Source organism: Schistocerca serialis, chromosome 6 (genome assembly GCF_023864345.2).
Source record: "Schistocerca serialis cubense isolate TAMUIC-IGC-003099 chromosome 6, iqSchSeri2.2, whole genome shotgun sequence".
NCBI classification, from domain to species: Eukaryota; Metazoa; Arthropoda; class Insecta; order Orthoptera; family Acrididae; genus Schistocerca; species Schistocerca serialis.
The window spans coordinates 192,417,064-192,438,767 of record NC_064643.1 but is presented as its reverse complement, the minus strand read 5'-3'; the positions used below and the strand labels follow the sequence as shown (position 1 = coordinate 192,438,767).

The following is a 21,704-nucleotide window of genomic DNA, read 5'->3' as shown; positions in this document are numbered from 1 at the left end:
CACGATGCGTGCTCGTTTACATGCTTGAATTCAACATTCTGATCGTTACAACTGTTATTAACGTAGCAGGAGTTCACATTTGCTTTGAGTTATCTCGCGTTTACATTAACCTGTTATCTTGCAATGTTGATCACTGACATATGTTATCTTGGCAGTTGTAGGCCGGAAATTTCGTTATTCTACGTTAATTACTTTGTGGTGTTGCGGCTCTTTTTCCGTTATTGTATATTGGATTTCTGTGACTGGCTCATTTCCGTCATTTTGGTGACGTCGCGTCAAGGCAGACAATTTGGTATGTGAACATGCAGGATTTCTGTCATCATTAGTAGAAAATAATTTCTAAGACTTTCCTGGCGATTTCTTATCATCTCGTAGAATCGGGTGTACTGCCGGTGGTCCCCGTCTTTCCAATACGATATTTCGACGTCGTAACTCGGCGTCTTCATCAGGTGTTCCCTGAGACTGGTTGACGAGCTGACCTTGTCCCATATTTATGCCTGGGCGGTGTGTGGCGCTCCCTATGCCGTCCGCGCCCACTGTGGCCATTTATGGCGGTGGTATGAATCTCTAGACGCTCCATCTTCAATCGCGGACAGCAAAAGGAACTTCAACAGAGCCATGATAGTGCTGGGATCGCGCCTATCGGGCGCGGACCCAATACGGAACGCCTTGGGATGTCCGCTACCTCAGAAGAGAGCCGCAACGGGCGCGGACCGAAGATGGAGCTCCTACAGATTGATACCACGGCTAGAAATGGCCACAGTGGGCGTGGACGGCATAGGGATTGCCACTCACCGCCCAGGCATAAATATGGGACAAGGTCAGCTCGTGAACCAGTCTCAGGGAACACCCGATGAAGACGCCGAGTTACGACGTCGAAATATCGGACCACAGGCAGTACACCCGATTCTACGAGATGACATTAGTAGAATAGTTTGATAGGTTTGAAAGTAGATCAGAAGGCCTTCGCGTGAGTGTGTCTAGAGAAGCAGTTTGATGTCTCTTTGCAGATGGGCACTCTGCACGTGGTGGTGCCGCCGGACTTCATCGCGGAGGACACATCCGGGGACATGGTGGTGCCCGAGGGCGGCACGGTGAGGCTGACGTGCCGCGCACGTGGGCACCCCGCTCCGCACGTGCAGTGGCGGCGCGAGGACAGCGCCGACCTGGTCGTCAAGGATCCCTCCGGCATCAAGACCAGGGGTAAGGCGGCGGCAATGGCGGCAGCTTTTCTGCTAAAAGCTACTGCCGATTACTGCAAATGAAGGAAAATGGAGACCTGCGTTTCACCAGTATCGAGCTGTGATGTCAATCTTTCCTTTTGTAGGCCTTGATTTTGGAAGTGTTTACGTCACCATATCTTTATGTTCAGGTTTTGACTGATCTGAAGCTTAAACGGTATATTTGCAATCATATCTCACCAAGGTTGTTGATGGCCCCAACTGGCCACAAAGAGGAATAATGGCCTTTTAGATAGACTACAAATATTTTTCAAAACAATAAAATACACAGTGACTGTACTCAATGGCAGAAATTGTCAACTGATACGTCGGGAAAAGTGAAAATCTTTGTCACAATAGAATTGTAATCTGCTTTTCCTGGACATCGCGAGCAATCTCCTTATCAGATACGTTATTTCTCCATGCAGAAGGACCAAATCATTAGGTAGCTGGTGCTTCCAACTACAAGGTGGTTTTTTTCCATCGCGTACAAAGTCCTGGGGTCGATCGAAAAACGATACGGAACAAAAATGGTCTAATGAACTTATATCTGGAAATGCATGGTTTCCATGCCAGAGACCATTTATATAATTTGTTACAGAGACTGCGGTGTAATATGCGCTGTACCATGCAGCCACAGTTACAGCATGCATGCTTTCCTCCTAGAGGGTTGCACTGTTCCTCATACGTCATGCCCTAACGCCCTCCTGCCATAGTAATTGGCTCTGACATGGTCGCCACCAAGCTTGGTGCACATTTTATTTACTGTTTGGAATGAAATAATGTGGGGCTAAAATCCAGAAAGCTGCAATGCGGTTGCGGATCATAAGGTGGAGAGGGATGGAGGTGGAAGAGTTGGATGGACAGAGGGGAAGAAGGAAATGGACAGAGATAGAAAATAGGAGGAATATCGCAGAGAGAGGGGAAAGGGAAAATGGACATAGAGGAGAGGGAGATGGACAGAGAGAGGGGGAGGAAGAGCAGAGAAAGGAAAGGGACAGGGGGTAGAGCAAAAGATGGACTGAGAGAAGCAGAAGAAGAGAGTGGTGGAGAAGAGGACAGGGAAATGGACGGAGAAAGTGGAGATGGAGGGAGAGGGGTGGGAGAGGAGCAAATGTACAGAGAAAGGGGAGGAGACAGGCAGAGAGAGAGTTGAGGAGCAGATCGTAAGAGAGCAGGAGAGAGGAGATAGAGAGAGCCGGTAGTGAAAGTGAAATGGGAGAGGAGGAGGTCAGAGAGAGGGGCAAGGAGGAGATGGACTAATACGTAGAATATCCAGACAACACCAAGTACGCAGTATGAAATAAGTTAAATACAGAGTTTTTCGTAAGTCTCTTCAGCATTTCAGAAAGCTGCCGCATGAAACTAGAAGATGTACAGACCAGAGGTCTCAATGGATAGAGAATCTCTCCAGGTTTTGAGTTGTCTTACACGACATATCTTAGTTGCAGATTGCACCACTAGCAGGCAGGAGTACCAGAACATGAAGAGAAATCATCCACTCGGATTAGATCGCGCCTGCGAATAGGTAACCCAGTGGACCGATTGCCAAGTTGCTGCTGCTTCTCCTGCCTTCCCATCGGCAGCAGGGATCTCAATGAACTGCTTGTGCATATTGACATCGGTCGCAAAGCAAAGAGTGCCCGTTTAGAGAATATGATGTGGGTTAAAAACTTGGAGAGAAGCTCTGTCCACTGCAGTGGATCTGTTTTTTGTATGTATTGTACCTAGGGACTTAAGACAGTTAATTTACACATGTCGTCCTACGCTACGATCAATATGCAACAGTAGTAGCACTTTGTCAGAAGAGAGGGTGTCCTGCAGACGCAGTTCTGCTGTACTGTGGATGATGGCTACATAACAGTGTGTTAGTGAAATGGCGTGGCAACTGGAAACGTTTTCTTAAGTTGTAGTACGTGGGTCAGTATGATTCTTTTGGGCGAAACGTCATAAATTTCACACAGATTATCCACGAAATTCTGATGAAATTTGGACGAATGCAGCTTCCAACCATAGTGAAATGGTGTTAAGAATGTGTTCAAGACCGCACAGACGTGGGTAATACTTATCGGGAAGTAAGATCATCGAGATCGACCGCAGACGACAGTGTCCAGGAAATCAAAGAACTTGGGGGTAGGGGGGGGGGGCAGGTAGTAGATTTTTCAACGATGAGGACGTTCTCTCAACGGTCATCGAATGGCTTCGCGGCCAAGCCAAGGACCGAATTGCTATAATCGAGGAATTGAGCGACTGTCAGTGTGTTCCTGCTGTTGTCCGTAGAGATTTAATCACTATGTAAAAATATAATGTCATGTTTTTGTGTCCATGAAAATTGTTTGGCTCGCCACGGTATCATGTAACTTACTTCTTGAAGTTCTCCCACAACCAGATTTAAGGGGTGCTCGTGGGTGTAAATATTCCAGACACGTGTGGGACTTCATGTTATGAATGCAGTTGCAAGCTAGCACTCGTGAAAAAGTGATGAGTAGATTCAATGTGGAGCATACTGCAACAACTAGAGGCAGTTAGGAAGATGTGGGCAATAATTATGATTACGTTGTGTTCATTGACAGTATATATTTAAAGCCCTCTGCATTTCGAGCAAATAGATGTAAAATGGTAATACTTAGACAATGAGGACTGGACAGATCAATCTATGATTATAGATAAGGGGAGCAGAAAGATACTTGGATTGTGGTATAGTGCTTTGTGGGAGTGTACATGTTAGGCCCTCTGATGTCAAGATCTCTTGAAAATTTCAGAAGAATAAGTGTTTTTAAGCATTTTAAAGAGACTGGTTGTAATATAAAACACCAGCTATTTTCCTAGGGAAAAATAGACCTGGATGGCCAGATGTGCTTGGTAGAATCGTTGGTGTTCCTCGTGTTCTTAAACTACTGTGAGACCTGCTAACACGGCCTGAACTTACTTCTTCATGACTCTTCCTCCTAACCTAATCCATCACTGGTAATACGAATGCTGGATTGGTTAAGATAATTGTACGAAATTTTAATTAAGGGAGATGTAACTTATGCAAAACCAAGCCTCTTACTATAAGTGTTAAAAATTTGCAAACCCAATCCTCTCACCCCATGCTCTCTATAACGATCCGATAGCAATATTTACTATGTTATCATCCGTTCTTAATACCTTAGTACACAAAGTGCTCGCAACAGCAATTCCTGATCAAATTGAAGTACCACTCCCCTTTCACAGACTCGGCTTAATACTGAATGCTCCAAAACTGACTAAATAAGTCCTCCAAATCACCCTGTGGCTATCTTTCCTCTTATATCTGACTGAGATGAGCAAGGCCACACAGCCATGCACTCGCCTTCACTCTTACGAAGCAATATATACAAAGGTATACATAAGTAAATATAAATACACATACTTACCATAAGGCCTGTTTTAAGGCTGATTACAGAGACGTTAACTGTTTTCTGTTGTAAATAGATACGTGGATCAGTGTCTCAATTATACTCGTTGCAACTGTTATGGAAAGGGCAAGTAAAAGAAGTGATATATTGACGTGTTTCACTTATTCGGTATTTCCGAACCATATTACGATCGAAAATAATAACAAAATGATTACTATCGTAAGGATTGGTCACGTATGAGTGAGCAAAGATTAGTAAGAACTAAGTTGTATATTTATAGAGGGGTACTTGATACGTTGTATGACCACACTTCTGAAAAAAGAAAATGAAATGTTAGCATAACTCTCAATTAAGTATAATCTTTGATTATGCATGTCATTTTGATTCCTGAATTCAGTCTTGTATGTTTAGCAAAATTATGCTCGACCTTTTTCTTTTACAGCTCATTAATGTATTCATTGCGCTGAGAAAATTATTAATAAGATCATTCTTATACAGGCTTAGATGTTTATACAGTTGCGATTATTGTGTACAATCGCAGATTCTATGATAGAGAATTATATTGCTGTTAAATAAATTGATATGCCGTGGAATATTGATTATTTCTTAAGGACATGATAATAGTGCTCCCTGGTCTTTATTGAATTTCATTTAACAGTTTGCCAACACTACATTTAATTCCACGTGATATAACATCGAAAAGATGGCTGAATGGTAATCGTTGGATCTCAGATATGGCTCACCGCGAGGCGCGCTGCAGCCGAGGAAGTTGCTTGCTGCCGTTGGAATGCTGCTTGCTTTTGCAAATCCACTGGACCACAGAAAAATAGCGGTGGCTGGCGCGTAGGTTAGAAAACTAACTGATAAAAATTCAAATAAATGTCTAGTGTTTGTTCCAACGTCTCGTACCTTGGTTAAGTAAACTAGAAAAGTTTTGATCTATAAACAAGTACGACAAGTTTAACACTTTGAACAATAATGTCTGCATGACTAGATTTTATATGGCAGATTGCCCTGTTATTTACTTAACACAAACAATATGATCGCAGCCTTAGCCGTCTCACTGTTCACTCTTTTAACATAAATGGCTCTGAGCACTATGGGACTTAACATCTGTGGTCATCAGTCCCCTAGAACTCAGAACTACTTAAATCTAACTAACCTAAGGACACCACACACATCCATGCCCGAGGCAGAATTCGAACCTGCGACCGTAGCAGTCGCGCGGTTCCGGACTGAGCGCCTAGAACCACTAGACCACCGCGGCCGGCCCTCTTTTAACATAATTCACAGTTCAATGCACATAACAATATTAACTGATCTACACTTGCAGTCAATCTTCAGAACGGTAAAACTCGCCGTATTTTCCTGTCTCACGTACGACGAATCAACTCGGTTTGCTTCCCGAAGAAACCAAGATATAATTCCATTCTCTCAGTGTGACTGCTTCTGTCTTCTGATGTATTTTCGGTTTCTTCTTCCACGTTTTCTGCGATGATTTAAATGTAGTCTCCTCACTTGCAGTTCTTCTTTTCGTCTTTAGTCTAGTACACTTGCGCTTTCCTCTTCAGCCTCGACCTTTGAAATCCAATCTTCTTTTCGAAGTACAAGGACGGGAAAAAATCGCTGTACCGAAACATAAGTAATGTAGGGTAATGAAATTTTTGGAATACATTCGTCTAGGTAATATATTTAAGTGATTTACGTTGCAAGATCACAGGCTGGGCTTTAAAGGTCTGTAGTCAGCCGCTGCACGGAGACAAACGAGCGAGTACTGGGTACCGCCGTGAGCGAGAGCCCTCGAGAGTCTGGTGTGCTGTGGGTTTGTAAGACGGACTTCAGTGCGGGATGGACAGGGCGTGGTCGCTGTGTGGCTACAACAGCCTGGTGGAGTGGTTGGTGACTTTTCCCGACGGGATGCACAGCGCTCCCAGTCGAGGTGGAGAAGTGCCTTTCTGCACTTTAAGAGGAGTACTACCAGCTTTTGCAGCCGGTTTTTGCACACGGGCGTTACATGATAGATACAGTGCACTGTGTGGTACGCGAACGGTGCATTGCCTATGTTCGGTAGCCATAAAATCTGCTCAGAAGTCTATGATTGTTATGTGGCAAGTTATTCTTGTATACCGATGGCACACGGAAGAGCGGGTGTGCGCGCTGTGTGTGCGAGCAGTTGCCTTTGTTAAGCACACACTCTAAGAGTGACTGTATTAGTCCAAAGACACTTTGTTTAAACTCCTCAGTCAGCATAACTGCTGAGGCTTCATCTTGTTCTATGTGATTAATTAATTGTTTATATTATAATATTAGGATTTATTAAGATACACTACTGGACATTAGAATTCCTACACCAAGAAGAAATGCAGATGATAAACTGGTATTCATTGGACAAATATATTATACTAGAACTCACATGCGATTACATTTTCACACAATTTGGGTGCATAGATCCCGAGAAATCAGTACACAGAACAACCACTTCTGGCCGTAATAACGGCCTTGATACGCCTGGGCATCGAGTCAAACAGTGCTTGGATGGCGTGTATAGGTACAGCTGCCCACGCGGCTTCAACACGATGCCACTGTTCATCAAGAGTAGTGACTGGCATATTGTGACGAGCCAGTTGCTCGGCCACCATTGACCAGACGTTTTCAATCGGTGAGAGATCTGGAGAATGTGGTGGCCAGGGCAGAAGTCGAACATTTTCTGTATCCAGAAAGGCCCGTACAGGACGTGCAACATGCGGTCGTGCTTTATCCTCCTGAAATGTAAGGTTTCGCAGGGATCGAATGAAGGGTAGAGCCACGTGTCGCAACACATCTGAAATGTAACGTCCACTGTTCAAAGTGGCGTCAATGCGAACAAGAGGTGACCGATACGTGTAACCAGTGGCACCCCATACCATCATGCGGGGTGATACGCCAGTATGGCGATGACGAATATACGATTCCAATGTGCGTTCACCGCGATGTCGCCAAACACGGATGCGACCATCATGATGCTGTAAACAGAACTTGGATTCATCCGATAGAACGACGTTTTGCCACTCGTGCACGCAGTTTCGTCGTTCAGTACACCATCGCAGGCGCTCCTGTCTGTGATGCAGCGTCAAGGGTAACCGCAGCCATGGTCTCCGAGCTGATTGTCCATGCTGCTGCCAACGTCGTCGAACTGTTCGTGCAGATGGTTGTTGTCTTGCAAACATCCCCATCTGTTGATTCAGGGATCGAGGCGTGGCTGCACGATCCGCTACAGCCATGCGGATAAGATGCCTGTCATCTCGACTGCTATTGATACGAGGCCGTGGGGATCCAGCATGGCGTTCCGTGTTATACTCCTGAACCCACCGAGTCCATATTCTGCTAACAGTCATTGGATCTCGACCAACGCGAGCAGCAATGTCGCGATACTATAAACCGTAATCGCGATAGGTTACAATCCGACCTTTATCAACGTCGGAAACGTGGTGGTACGCATTTCTCCTCCTTACACGAGGCATCACAATGTTTCACCAGGCAACGCCAGTCAACTGCTGTTTGTGTATGAGAAATCGGTTGGAAACTTTCCTCATGTCAGCACGTTGTAGATGTTGTCACGGGCGCCAACCTTGTGTGAATGCTCTGAAAAACTAATTATTTGCATATCACTTCATCTTCTTCCTGTCGGTTAACTTTCGCGTCTGTAGCACGTCATCTTCATGGTGTGCACTAGTAATTTGGTAGCGTATAGTGTGTTGCTTTATGTGGTAGTTATCTGATGATAGTGATAGTAGTAAGCCAATTCGTTGTTGTGTTTCATCAACCTTTGAAGTCTTGATCCAGGAGAGATGATTGGGGAAAAGAAAGTTTGGTTTTCTTTTCCGACTGATAACGGTTGCCCTGATACCACATTTCTTTAGTTTTTATTTTATTTTTTCAGGTCTCATAAACAAGCCGTTTCTCCTCTTCGGGATCTGAGTCGAATTTGGAACAAACGCCATCTTCAGATTAAAGCGACTCCAAACGTCAGAACTTGGTCGCGTCTCAACACGGGTTTACTGCACCAAAGTTTCCGTGGTGCAGTCGGGAGGTCAACGACAGTGTGGATTCAGTTTCATTTTTTTTCATTTGTCACTGTCAGTGGTTGTAGGGGATTCAGTTCCAAAAGGTTGGTAACTCACATAGAGTTGGCAGGAATGGTTCGCTGAAGTAGGAAGTTGTTACTGTTTCTTTAATCAATTCATTTTTCTAACAAATACATTTGTTTAGTGCGATGAAGGAGCAAAAGTCTTTACCAGAATGTTAGATATCCTTTCTGGTAATTATCGAAAGTATCTATCACAGATAAGTGCTTGCAGTGTCATTCGGTCTGACACTTGGTATAACTAAACAGTCAGCAGTACTTCGAACTAATTCACTTGTAGTCAAGGGCACTTGACCTAACATCAAGAGACGAGAACCAAGCAGTGACATGGAGAAATGGAAATGACCATATGACATTGTTGGCCTGGAGGCTCCATGCGCGAAGTTCGGCCGCCAAGTGCAAGTCTTATTTCAGTCGACGCCACGTTGGGAAACTATCGCGCCGATGATGAGGATGAAATGATGATAAGAACAACACCCAGTCCCCTAGCGGAGAAAATCTCCAACTCATCAGGGAATCGAACCTGGTCCCACTTGCATGGGAGGCGAGCACGTTACCACCCAGATAAGCAGCTGGATAGCAGTGACATTTCCCCGCAATTCACTGACTATTCCAGCTCCTCGGAACAGAAGCAGGCAGCCTCTGTTCAGCAGTACTACTATAACAACTGTAAAACGCTACTTAGCTTGCAGCTGACGTGAGTCCACCACAATCAGTCTCGGTTTTCTCGTAGCTGAATATCTATTGCTCATCAGACGCTGCTGCGGAGCGTCACTGCCCTCTGGGTGCTCGATTCTCAAACTGACTGCTGACACCTAATCTATCGTTGATTGACCTCTCATTTCGTTCTTAATTGATTCAAGATGCACACCGTCCTCTTCATTATCTACCTGGAACATTCCTTCTCATTCCCTCGACACGCGATCGCCTCAGTGTTTTGTTGTCGTTTTAAATTCCACTCGGTATTCTTTCATCACGCGTATCGGAGTGTTTCCTCGTATTCCACTGACATGGTCCCTCGGCGCCTTCGGCGAGATGTCAAGTGTAATGCTTACTGCAATATTTGAACAGCCTCGAGGTAAAAAATAGCGTTATCTTCGCCCGATATCCTGTCGTCAGTCTGTCACGGACGTAGATCGGATTGGCTATGGGACGCTGCACGCTCTCTCCGTTATGATCTGACATATAATTAAAATTATTGAAGTTTTATATGATAGCGACTCTTTGAACCAGGTCGATTAGCGTAGCTTCGCTAGGAAAGACGGTGCGAACGTTTCAGTTGCTTAGAATGGTAAACGAATAGACAGCAGAAGGTCTCCTATTTTGGAACAGAGAGCTGAATAACGAATCAGATCTACTGAACATTTTATAATACTTCTCAGTCTACCTAACAGTACAGCTGGATGGCAACATTACATACACACAAAATAAAAACATTCCCTTAATCAATCACCTACAACTTAAGCGAAAATCCATTCGGTAATCACCATTTAACCAATAATTCAAGAAAATAAAACTCTAATCCCAATGAAAATTAAACGATATGGGAAAAACGCTCTTTCAATCGCTATTGTATGTTTGGTAATCACTAAAATGCTCATAAGCCGTGTGTACCACTTCATACAGATACAGTTACTTAGTGACATTGATAAACACGCAAGTTCAACGGTCACCACAGATTACTAATGAGAAACCACATCGACAGCAAAAGTAGTTAACTACGTATCTCAGACGTTATCCTGTGGCCGGCTAGTAAAAATAGTTACTACTTATTAAAAGACACACTAGTGGCCGCTCACTAAGCTAACCCTGAGCTAGTTCTTAATTTAGAGGGTTCATTCGATTTTGTTAGTTTTAATGACAATAGCGTCAGTCACAACTAAGGTAGTAGCCTTTTATCATACAATATCACTCAGCTGTCGTGTGATAACCCACTTAGGCTAAATGGAACTAGCCGTAGCTTAATCTAGGATATCAGTTTACAACCGAGACAGCCATGTACCTAGAAGGCCACTAGCCTAATCCAGACTGACAGCAGGACACAGTATGCGGTGGTATCCTTGCTGATAGTCAGCTCCCCGATTCTGATTTATCGCTGATAGAACATCTCCCGCTGCAGAATTAGTTAACATCTCAGGACAGCCATTGACCAAAGTGGACACCTTTGTTGTACGTCATTCCTTACACCCACCTGAAAGTAATCAACACCAGCGATACCATGATCATCAGAAACCAACAACTTAAATTGGATATGCGGACGTGCGCGCAATCAAAACCCGTTTAATAAACACAGCTAATAAAATTAAGTAAAGCTCACAAAAAAGGCTAGCAAAATTAATAAAAGTTCATTCTCACTTACAACTAAACTCGATGCTAATTTGGACACGGCTTTTGCGAGCCACACCTCCTCGGACAGTCGTGACATGGACTGACGCGAACGAGTGGACAATCAAACAGCAGCGGCTCAGTCGGTCGTAATTATGGTAATGACATTCACCTACAACTACCCAGAATTCGACACAGTACACAAGCGAGGTTTGCTGGTCTGTTTCTCTGAATAACGTCCAAAATTCGTCTCCCCCAACACTGAACGCTATAATTGTATCACGCAATCACTGCCGGAAGGAATCGTTACAGCACTTCAGTCGGATTGCACCAACTCAAAAATCTGTGAACACAATTTTACTTCCAAACTCCTGACAGAAAAATTATTAGTAACTGATCCTCCTTTTCGAATGCGTATGAGAGCATAAAAAACCTAAGCGTCCCAAAACACCAGCCACAATTCAGTTGTGCAAACATTCATAAACAAGGCAAAGCGAACTACTCAAGACGTGATTCACGACTGACTGAGAACACTTTCGTTCACCAAATTCACCAAAAAAAGAACTCTACGGTCAGCTTGTCGATGCCTGCAGTAGGAAACGAACACTAAAGGTCTCCTAATAGTACGTAACAATGTTACACGGTACTTTCACAGTTCATAAGTGGGTTAACAAACCAGGTGGTAACTGGGAGTAACAACTCAAAAACACTTTTACTTCCAGAAGCATGCTGTACAGTACCTAACTCCCCGCACATTTCCTTCCACATGATTATACTCACTACACGAATGGTGTACTCACTGATATATGAGACCAGTACAAGAATTCATTCAATTACACTACTCGAGGGCGTCAGTGGAGAGATGGTGGTGCAAAGTATCAGACAAATGCACTATCGGTCACTGATCTTCCACAGGTTCTACACACAACAGAAACGTAAGCGTTCCAAATTAGCAACAACGCGTCACTATGGAAACACTCGCAAGCGAGCCAGAACCAATTTCCCTAGAGCTGGTGTCTAAAACAACCAGCAGCACAAGTTCTCACCAATGCAAACCATCAGACCGACAACTATTAATAACAAATCCCTTCCGAGGATGGCGTGGTATAAGAAAAAGCAAATGCCCCTAACCGCCAACAACATACCATTGCGGAAATAGCCTGAAAACATCCAAAACCAATATGCGAAGACCAGATAGCAGATTGACAAAGCGCGCACACCCAAAGTGAAGCCACGCAGACGTCAGCTTGCGAGTCCATACAACAGTAAACGGACTAACTACATGTGGTAGAAGGTAGGAACTCTAGCCGATACATTCTTGCAAATGAATAACCACACCATCACACAGCTGAGCAAGTATATAACTCCACTCTCCTGCACTTTTCAGGGTGATAGGAATTTGTTCCATCAACATCTATACACGTGACTTCACGCCAGGGCGATTAAAGAGGGAAGAACGTATCACCACAGCTGCTGGAGTAGCCACACACTGCTCGCTAGTTCCCCTCTACTCCACGGTACGTGAGAGAAGACTCTGAGAGACCTGCAGGCGCATGGCCTGGGTGCGACACGGCAGAGCGAGCACTTGCCCACGCTCACGCGGGTGTCAACAGCTCAGATCACTTGCACACAGGCTGGGTACTTGCAGTGTGCGCATGCATCACGCGCTTCCCTTACCACCAGAGTTGGGCAAAATTTATTCGACTGGCGTATAACGAATACAGGTAACAAACTGTATTCGCTATTCGTGAATAGCGAATGAAAATATTTATTCGAAACCATATTAATCTGCATTAATAGAAGTATCTGTTCATCGTCTGAGAATAAAAATCTTTAGGAATAATTGATAAATCTGATATCGACTGAGACTTCCTGTTCCAACACTTTCTCATTTATTAATCCAATGTATTTTTACTTTGAAATTAGTTTTCAGACCTGCTCTTTTTCCAAAATTCTCATCAACAACTTTATTTTATTTTCAAAGATTTCCAGTTATCACGCGCAAAAGAAAATACATTCTATACGTGGGAAGAAGATATCGGTGTGTTACATCTCCTGAAATCGCCTTTATTTCAGGTTAACGATGTAAGACTGACAAACAATAATCTTTTCTATAAAAAACTGAAAAATTATCAATTATTTTGGCAAATACCGTCGTTGTGATTCCACGCTGGCTTCACACCCCAAATCACGTACAAAATAAATTTCCTTTTTACGTCATAGCACCAACTGAAACTTGTAAAACTACTTCTCAAACATTTCAATGGCTATTACATGTCTGTAGATTGTTGGAAACCTTTCTTGGTCATGGGCAGCAACTCAGGTAAATCGGGGTTAAGGCATTGCCGCTGTAATTGCAGTTGATGTAGAAAGGCGAAAAATATTTTCCTATAGTCTATTGACACTTTCTCACTAAAAAGCATTTTAGCCTACTGCAAATTATTAACCCAGTGTCCCTTTCCAGATGTTTCAGTCTCAAAATTATGTAACCGCGTATGCGTTTGTTGGATGTATTTCATCATTTCGGAGCTATTTCATGATTTAACGCAATAGCTTACTCAGATCTGGGTGACTGGTCGTTCAGCAGCCTTCCAAAAAAGCTTTAGGAGACTTATTTTAAGTCTATTGGTGTTAGTTATTAGCGATGACGGAGTTCTTAAGTTCGTTCACTCACTTCGTAGCACTGCAAACAAGGACGAAGTAAGTAATTACAGCAATGAAATGCACGTATCTAATACTAATACCAACCTTGGTACAATGGAGGAAGACATTGTAGATTAAGAGTTACTGTTGACTGCATTTTGTACTTATGTAGAGTACTTCAGTATGCAACCTTGGTACAATGGAGGAAGATACTGTAGAATAAGAGTTTCTGTTCATTGCATTTGCTACTTATGTAGAGTACTTCAGTATGTCACCAGTGAGGGAGCGAGGGGGGGGGGGGGGATTACTGGCAAGTGCAAAGATAGTTGAACTGTGCTCCATCCACCTACAAAGCGTATTTACGTTGCATTCGTTACGCTTTGGAGCAAGTAAAGCTGTGCTCAGCCCAAAAGTTGGTGCACATTGCAGTGTGTTATTAGGCATGTAGATGTGCCCTTGCCTTCCTCCAGTATCTGAACCGACTTGCGGAACCAGTTAGAGGGGAACCTACATTACAACATGTACTCCAAAACAATGGCCCGGCTTTTTTCTCTAGCTTTGCAATCCGGAACATAACCCAAGGAGTAACTGAGGCATATTTCTGAACAAACCATTTGTCAACTAGAAACGGTACTGAGCCACAGAAACAAAAGGTATTTATTAAATTCTGTCAATGAAGTAAAGAAAGTAAATGCTGTAACATTCCACGTTATTCGCTATTTAAATTACGAATAATAAGTAATAAATAAATTTTGTAAAGAGGAATAATCCCCTTACCTGTGATTAATTTATTTATGATTTTTTTTTTAAATTCTTTACTTATTTGCATAATTATCCGATTAAAAATATATTTGAATACATCTACATCTACATCTATACTCCGCGAGCCACCTTACGGTGTGTGGCGGAGGGTACTTATTGTACCACTATCTGATCCCCCCTTCCCTGTTCCATTCACGAATTGTGCGTGGGAAGAACGACTGCTTGTAAGTCTCCGTATTTGCTCTAATTTCTCGGATCTTTTCGTTGTGATCATTACGCGAGATATATGTGGGCGGTAGTAATATGTTGCCCATCTCTTCCCGGAATGTGCTCTCTCGTAATTTCGATAATAAACCTCTCCGTATTGCGTAACGCCTTTTTTGAAGTGTCCGCCACTGGAGCTTGTTCAGCATCTCCGTAACGCTCTCGCGCTGACTAAATGTCCCCATGACGAATCGCGCTGCTTTTCGCTGGATCATGTCTATCTCTTCTATTAATCCAACCTGGTAAGGGTCCCATACTGATGAGCAATACTCAAGAATCGGACGAACAAGCGTTTTGTAAGCTACTTCTTTCGTCGATGAGTCACATTTTCTTAGAATTCTTCCTATGAATCTCAACCTGGCGCCTGCTTTTCCCACTATTTGTTTTATGTGATCATTCCACTTCAGATCGCTCCGGATAGTAACTCCTAAGTATTTTACGGTCGTTACCGCTTCCAATGATTTACCACCTATGGCATAATCGTACTGGAATGGATTTCTGCCCCTATGTATGCGCATTATATTACATTTATCTACGTTTAGGGAAAGCTGCCAGCTGTCGCACCATGCATTAATCCTCTGCAGGTCTTCCTGGAGTACGTACGAGTCTTCTGATGTTGCTACTTTCTTGTAGACAACCGTGTCATCTGCAAATAGCCTCACGGAGCTACCGATGTTGTCAACTAAGTCATTTATGTATATTGTAAACAATAAAGGTCCTATCACGCTTCCTTGCGGTATTCCCGAAATTACCTCTACATCTGCAGATTTTGAACCGTTAAGAATGACATGTTGTGTTCTTTCTTCTAGGAAATCCTGAATCCAATCACAAACCTGGTCCGATATTCCGTAAGCTCGTATTTTTTTCACTAAACGTAAGTGCGGAACCGTATCAAATGCCTTCCTGAAGTCCAGGAATACGGCATCAATCTGCTCGCCAGTGTCTACGGCACTGTGAATTTCTTGGGCAAATAGGGCGAGCTGAGTTTCACATGATCTCTGTTTGCGGAATCCATGTTGGTTATGATGAAGGAGATTTGTATTATCTAAGAACGTCATAATACGAGAACACAAAACATGTTCCATTATTCTACAATGACGTAAGCGAAATAGGCCTATAATTATTCGCATCTGATTTATGACCCTTCTTGAAAATGGGAACGACCTGCGCTTTCTTCCAGTCGCTAGGTACTTTACGTTCTTCCAGCGATCTACGATAAATTGCTGATAGAAAGGGGGCAAGTTCTTTAGCATAATCACTGTAGAATCTTAAGGGTATCTCGTCTGGTCCGGATGCTTTTCCGCTACTAAGTGATAGCAGTTGTTTTTCAATTCCGATATCGTTTATTTCAATATTTTCCATTTTGGCGTCCGTGCGACGGCTGAAGTCAGGGACCGTGTTACGATTTTCCGCAGTGAAACAGTTTCGGAACACTGAATTCAGTATTTCTGCCTTTCTTCGGTCGTCCTCTGTTTCGGTGCCATCGTGGTCAACGAGTGACTGAATAGGGGATTTAGATCCGCTTACCGATTTTACATATGACCAAAACTTTTTAGGGTTCTTGTTTAGATTGTTTGCCAATGTTTTATGTTCGAATTCGTTGAATGCTTCTCTCATTGCTCTCTTTACGCTCTTTTTCGCTTCGTTCAGCTTTTCCTTATCAGCTATGATTCGACTACTCTTAAACCTATGATGAAGCTTTCTTTGTTTCCGTAGTACCTTTCGTACATGATTGTTATACCACGGTGGATCTTTCCCCTCGCTTTGGACCTTAGTCGGTACGAACTTATCTAAGGCGTACTGGACGATGTTTCTGAATTTTTTCCATTTTTGTTCCACATCCTCTTCCTCAGAAATGAACGTTTGATGGTGGTCACTCAGATATTCTGCGATTTGTGCCCTATCACTCTTGTTAAGCAAATATATTTTCCTTCCTTTCTTGGCATTTCTTATTACACTTGTAGTCATTGATGCAACCACTGACTTATGATCACTGATACCCTCTTCTACATTCACGGAGCCGAAAAGTTCCGGTCTATTTGTTGCTATGAGGTCTAAAACGTTAGCTTCACGAGTTGGTTCTCTAACTATCAGCTCGAAGTAATTCTCGGACAAGGCAGTCAGGATAATGTCACAAGAGTCTCTGTCCCTGGCTCCAGTTCTGATTGTGTGACTATCCCATTCTATACCTGGTAGATTGAAGTCTCCCCCTATTACAATAGTATGATCACGAAACTTCTTCACGACGTTCTGCAGGTTCTCTCTGAGGCGCTCAACTACTACGGTTGCTGATGCAGGTGGTCTATAGAAGCATCCGACTATCATATCTGACCCACCTTTGATACTTAGCTTAACCCAGATTATTTCACATTCGCATTCGCTAATAACTTCACTGGATATTATTGAATTCTTTACTGCTATAAATACTCCTCCACCATTGGCGTTTATCCTATCCTTGCGGTATATATTCCATTCTGTGTCTAGGATTTCGTTACTGTTCACTTCCGGTTTTAACCAACTTTCCGTTCCTAATACTATATGCGCACTATTTCCTTCAATAAGAGATACTAATTCAGGAACCTTGCCCTGGATACTCCTGCAGTTTACCAATATTACGTTAACTTTTCCTGTTTTTGGTCTCTGAGGACGGTCGTTCTTTATCAACGATGATAATGTCCTCTCTGGTAAGCCGTCAGGTATTTTATCGTTTCGCCCAAGGGGGGGGGGGGGGTCCCTCTAACCTAAAAAACCCCGTGTGCACGCCACACGTACTCTGCTACCCTAGTAGCTGCTTCCGGTGTGTAGTGCACGCCTGACCTGTCTAGGGGGGCCCTACAGTTCTCCACCCAATAACGGAGGTCGATGAATTTGCAACCATTATAGTCGCAGAGTCGTCTGAGCCTCTGGTTTAGACCCTCCACACGGCTCCAAACCAGAGGACCGCGATCGACTCTGGGCACTATGCTGCAGATATTAAGCTCAGCTTGCACTCCGCGTGCGATGCTGGTTGTCTTCACCAAATCAGCCAGCCGCCGGAAGGAACCAAGGATGGCCTCAGAACCCAAGCGGCAGGCGTCATTCGTTCCGACATGTGCTACTATCTGCAGCCGGTCACACCCAGTGCGTTCAATAGCTGCCGGAAGGGCCTCCTCCACATTACGGACGAGACCCCCCGGCAAGCACACCGAGTGCACACTGGCATTCTTCCCCGACCTACCCGCTATGTTCCTGAGGGGCTCCATAACCCGCCTAACGTTGGAGCTCCCTATAACTAATAGGCCCGCCCTCTGTCGGGACCTTGCCGGAGAATCGGCCACTGGCCCAACAGGCGAGGCATCCTGTGGTGGCTCGGAAACGATGTCATCACCACTAGGAAGCACCCCGTACCTGTTGGAAAGGGGTAAGGCAGCTGCCACGCGGCCAGATCCCACCTTCGCCTTTCGGCCAGGCACGCGCGAGCCCACCACTGTCCGCCATTCACCCTGGAGTGATGGCTGACTGGTAAGATGCTCACTGCCGGAAGACGCAGCGACATCAGGGGTTCCATGTGATTCCAAGGCCACCGAAGTAGGCATAGGTCTCACCACAGTTGCCCCAACGCCACTACGAGCCGACGCCTGCGCCTCGAGCTCGATGAGCCTAACAGACAAAGCCTCCACCTGCCCCCGAAGAGTGGCCAATTCTCCTTGCGTCCGCTCACAACAACCACAGTCCCTACACTTGACTATGTTTACCCTACTCTATACGGTGACAAATTCCCAAGATAATCTTCTGATGAGCTACTCTGATAATCAAGAAACACTCACTGAAATACGAGACGCGAAAACTACGCTAGGTTTTCCCAGAAAAACTATTTAAAAGCTAAGCGCAGCAAATAAGTACAAAAACGCTTTATACAAACAGTACTCGCTGCTGCTGGTGCTCTCGCTCTGGCTGTCACAAGACAACTGCTGATTCAAGTGACTAGTGGCTAACGGCCGCGAAACAAACAAAAGACGGTTTTAGGGAGTTTTCTGTTCTAAACGATCAAGAAAACACTAAGAAATGTAACACGAAAACTACGTAAAGTTTTATCAAGAACTGTTAGTTACTATGCAGAGCAGATAAACACAAATAGAATCCCTTCCTTAGTGGAAGGTCGTAAACAAAATGCAAAATAAACGCTTTATACAAACAGTACCATTCTCTGTTTGCCAATACACCTTGTGCTCCTTTCCTCTTTCTCGTTGGTGTAGTTAATGTTATTACCTTAAACGAGTCTTCTAAGTTATTTGCTCTATTTACTGAATTAAGCCTGCGGTGTACCTAGATTGAAGTTATTTTTGCAACATCTGAAACAGCCTGAAGATCAGGTGAATCAACACCACTCAGGTTTTTTAGGGAGAGTTTTTTCTTCGTTGTAAGGGATATGCTGGGATTTGTAATATCCATCCCCATAGACAAACTAAGAAATCAAACAATAAGTGGAAATAGAATATCATCCAGTCCCATATTTTAATAAATATTTAGAGTCACCACAGCATAACATATAACCCCTGGCCCAAACGAAACCATAGATTTTTCGAAAATGGGTTAGCCATCCCCTTCATGGATGGAATGAAACTAAAAAAAGAGAAAAAAGAGGAAAAGTTACCACTTCCAGATGTTCTTAGTCGTACGGATATATAAGTGGACTAAGTACATTTAAGGATACTAGGTAATTGGCGAGAACGGTAACGTGAATATTTTATACAATTTTAAGTGATCGTGTTGTAATTAGCTATGAAACAAACATTTACTAAGCTCACATAATTTCAGTTGGAAATACGTCAATTACAAAAAATACACCCGTATGAGCAACTGAATTAGAGGTAGGTGATATGCAGGAGACAGGGTGCTTCTATAGACTTGACGAATGTAATGGTTAGTGTCATATGGCTGAGACGTTGTCAGACCTCGTACACTAGGCAGCTGAGAAGAATGGCTGCGAATTGTAAGGCGGGCAGCGAGGAAACAGCCCTTCCTCTGCCACCCTCGTACCCGGTGGCTGCCAGTGCTCTCTATTGGTCGTTTGAAGAATATTATGTTACCAGTGGACTTCATCGTCAGTCTTATTGCGCTTAACTATTCACCATTTACTGTCTTCCAGTTGTTTATTTTTTATGTGCATCACCAGCGAGAAAAACAGAATATATTATGGAACACACATCACATGCACATTGTGAGCAAGACACGGAAAAGTAAACATCATTATCAGATACTTCAACTGAGTAGAGCAAAACGTGTATTGCGAAGAAACAATGCATTTGAATAGTCGTATAAGCAGTACCCCTATGAATAAACTATTTATACAGCATCCACTCACACCAGTGTGCGATTTGCAGGGGGGGATGGGGGGGGATTTCCCCCCTCTGCATCAGACCATCCCATCCTCTGGTTTTAGTTTATGCACTCCAACCTGGGATGTTTATTTCCCACGCACTGGAGTAAAACTTTACATATAATTTAAATTTGTGGAGCCGAACACTGAAAGTTTTTAATAAGTTTTACTATTAATGCTATTAATATGTTTCGGTTTTCTATCATCAGAATAAGTACAGCTTTCCACAAATGTGCCTCTACTTTTTGAATTACCCTCGTATACCTGTATGTAGATGATTTTGTAAATAAGCTTTACCTATAATGTACTTTTAAAGATATAACAAGGGATGGCTTTTCTGATAGTGCATACGCATGAATAGTGAGTTTCGGCATTAACATCTATTTATAAATAGTTGTTTAACCATGGGTAACGCCACAGTCCAAGCTAGTAACATGTATAATACTAATAACCCCCTAAGACATCCCCTCCCCCACTGGTAAAAGCACAAATCGCGCACCCTGACTCACACACGCACAGAGAATTTGACCAATATTATTTCAGAAATGTCAATACACTGAAGATATAATATATCAGAGGCAGTCAGATGAAAATCCAACGCATTCGTAACACCGGCTATCGTCAGATCACCAAAGCTAAACGCTGTCTGACTTGCTAGCTCTTGGATGGGTAACCATCCGGATCTGCCAGGCGCTATTGGCAAGCGGGTTGCACTCAGTCCTTATGAGGCCAAATGAGAAGCTGAGTGAGAAGTAACGATTTCGTTCGCAGTAATTCACTTTGACTGGGAGGGTGGTGTGCTGACCACATGACCCTCCATACCCGCATGTAGTAACGCATATTCTCTGAGGATGACACGGCGGTCAGTCGGTGCCGTGCGGCCTTTTTGGACAGAGAGAGAGCGAGAGTCAAATGAGAACGAGACAGATGGAAAAAATAAGTAGAGGTTAATATTTCAAAAGTATTATTGAATCCAGACGTCCATCCCTTTATCCAAAGCAGATCACTAGCCCTGAATATCTTCCTTCACAGCATCAAGAGTTTGGAATTCGCATGGAGAGGGATGGGGGCTTTATATGGATGAAGTGTAAGAGCATCCTAGCGAAACTTCTGGGGTGTAGTCAAAACAACCTTGCCAACATGCGATACACAGCGTCAAAAATTACATGAGGTGATTCATTCGTTTCAACAACATTGGGTCATTCAAGCATGTTGCCAAGGTTGTTTCGAGTACGCTGCAGAAATTTCGATGGGAAGCCCCCACGCATCCTCCATATGGCCCCTTAGTCTTCCCATGAGATTTCAATTCTTTTAGCCATCAATAAAGATATTCAAGGTCATGTATTTGCTTCTGATGAACATGTGCATGCTTGGGGTACAATCATGATCTGTTGGCGACCGCAAACATTTTCCATGAAAGCAGTTTACTTACTTTTTCCGTCTGTTTCGTTTTTATTTAACTGCTTCTTGTATTTACCTCGCTGGAACATTTTCTAATTCATTAAAATATCTTTAGAGTTTCGGGTACTGTATAATCGACGTTACCGACTCGCGGTCACATTCCTTTCGGCTGCATTTTTCTCAGCTGCGGACTGTACTGGCCATCAACGTGACAGTCGAATACAAGG

At 43.6% G+C, this 21,704-nt stretch overlaps 1 protein-coding gene across 1 annotated transcript in view; it reads left to right on the top strand.

The window, feature by feature from the left end:
• The window catches only part of LOC126484743 (lachesin-like), a 530,047-nt gene that overhangs the window by 454,662 nt on the left and 53,681 nt on the right, over positions 1–21,704 (top strand). Inside the window, exon 4 of the mRNA XM_050108338.1 lies at positions 1,011–1,203. Coding sequence (XP_049964295.1) covers positions 1,011–1,203 — 193 coding nt within the window. The remainder of the gene's footprint in view (positions 1–1,010; positions 1,204–21,704) is intronic.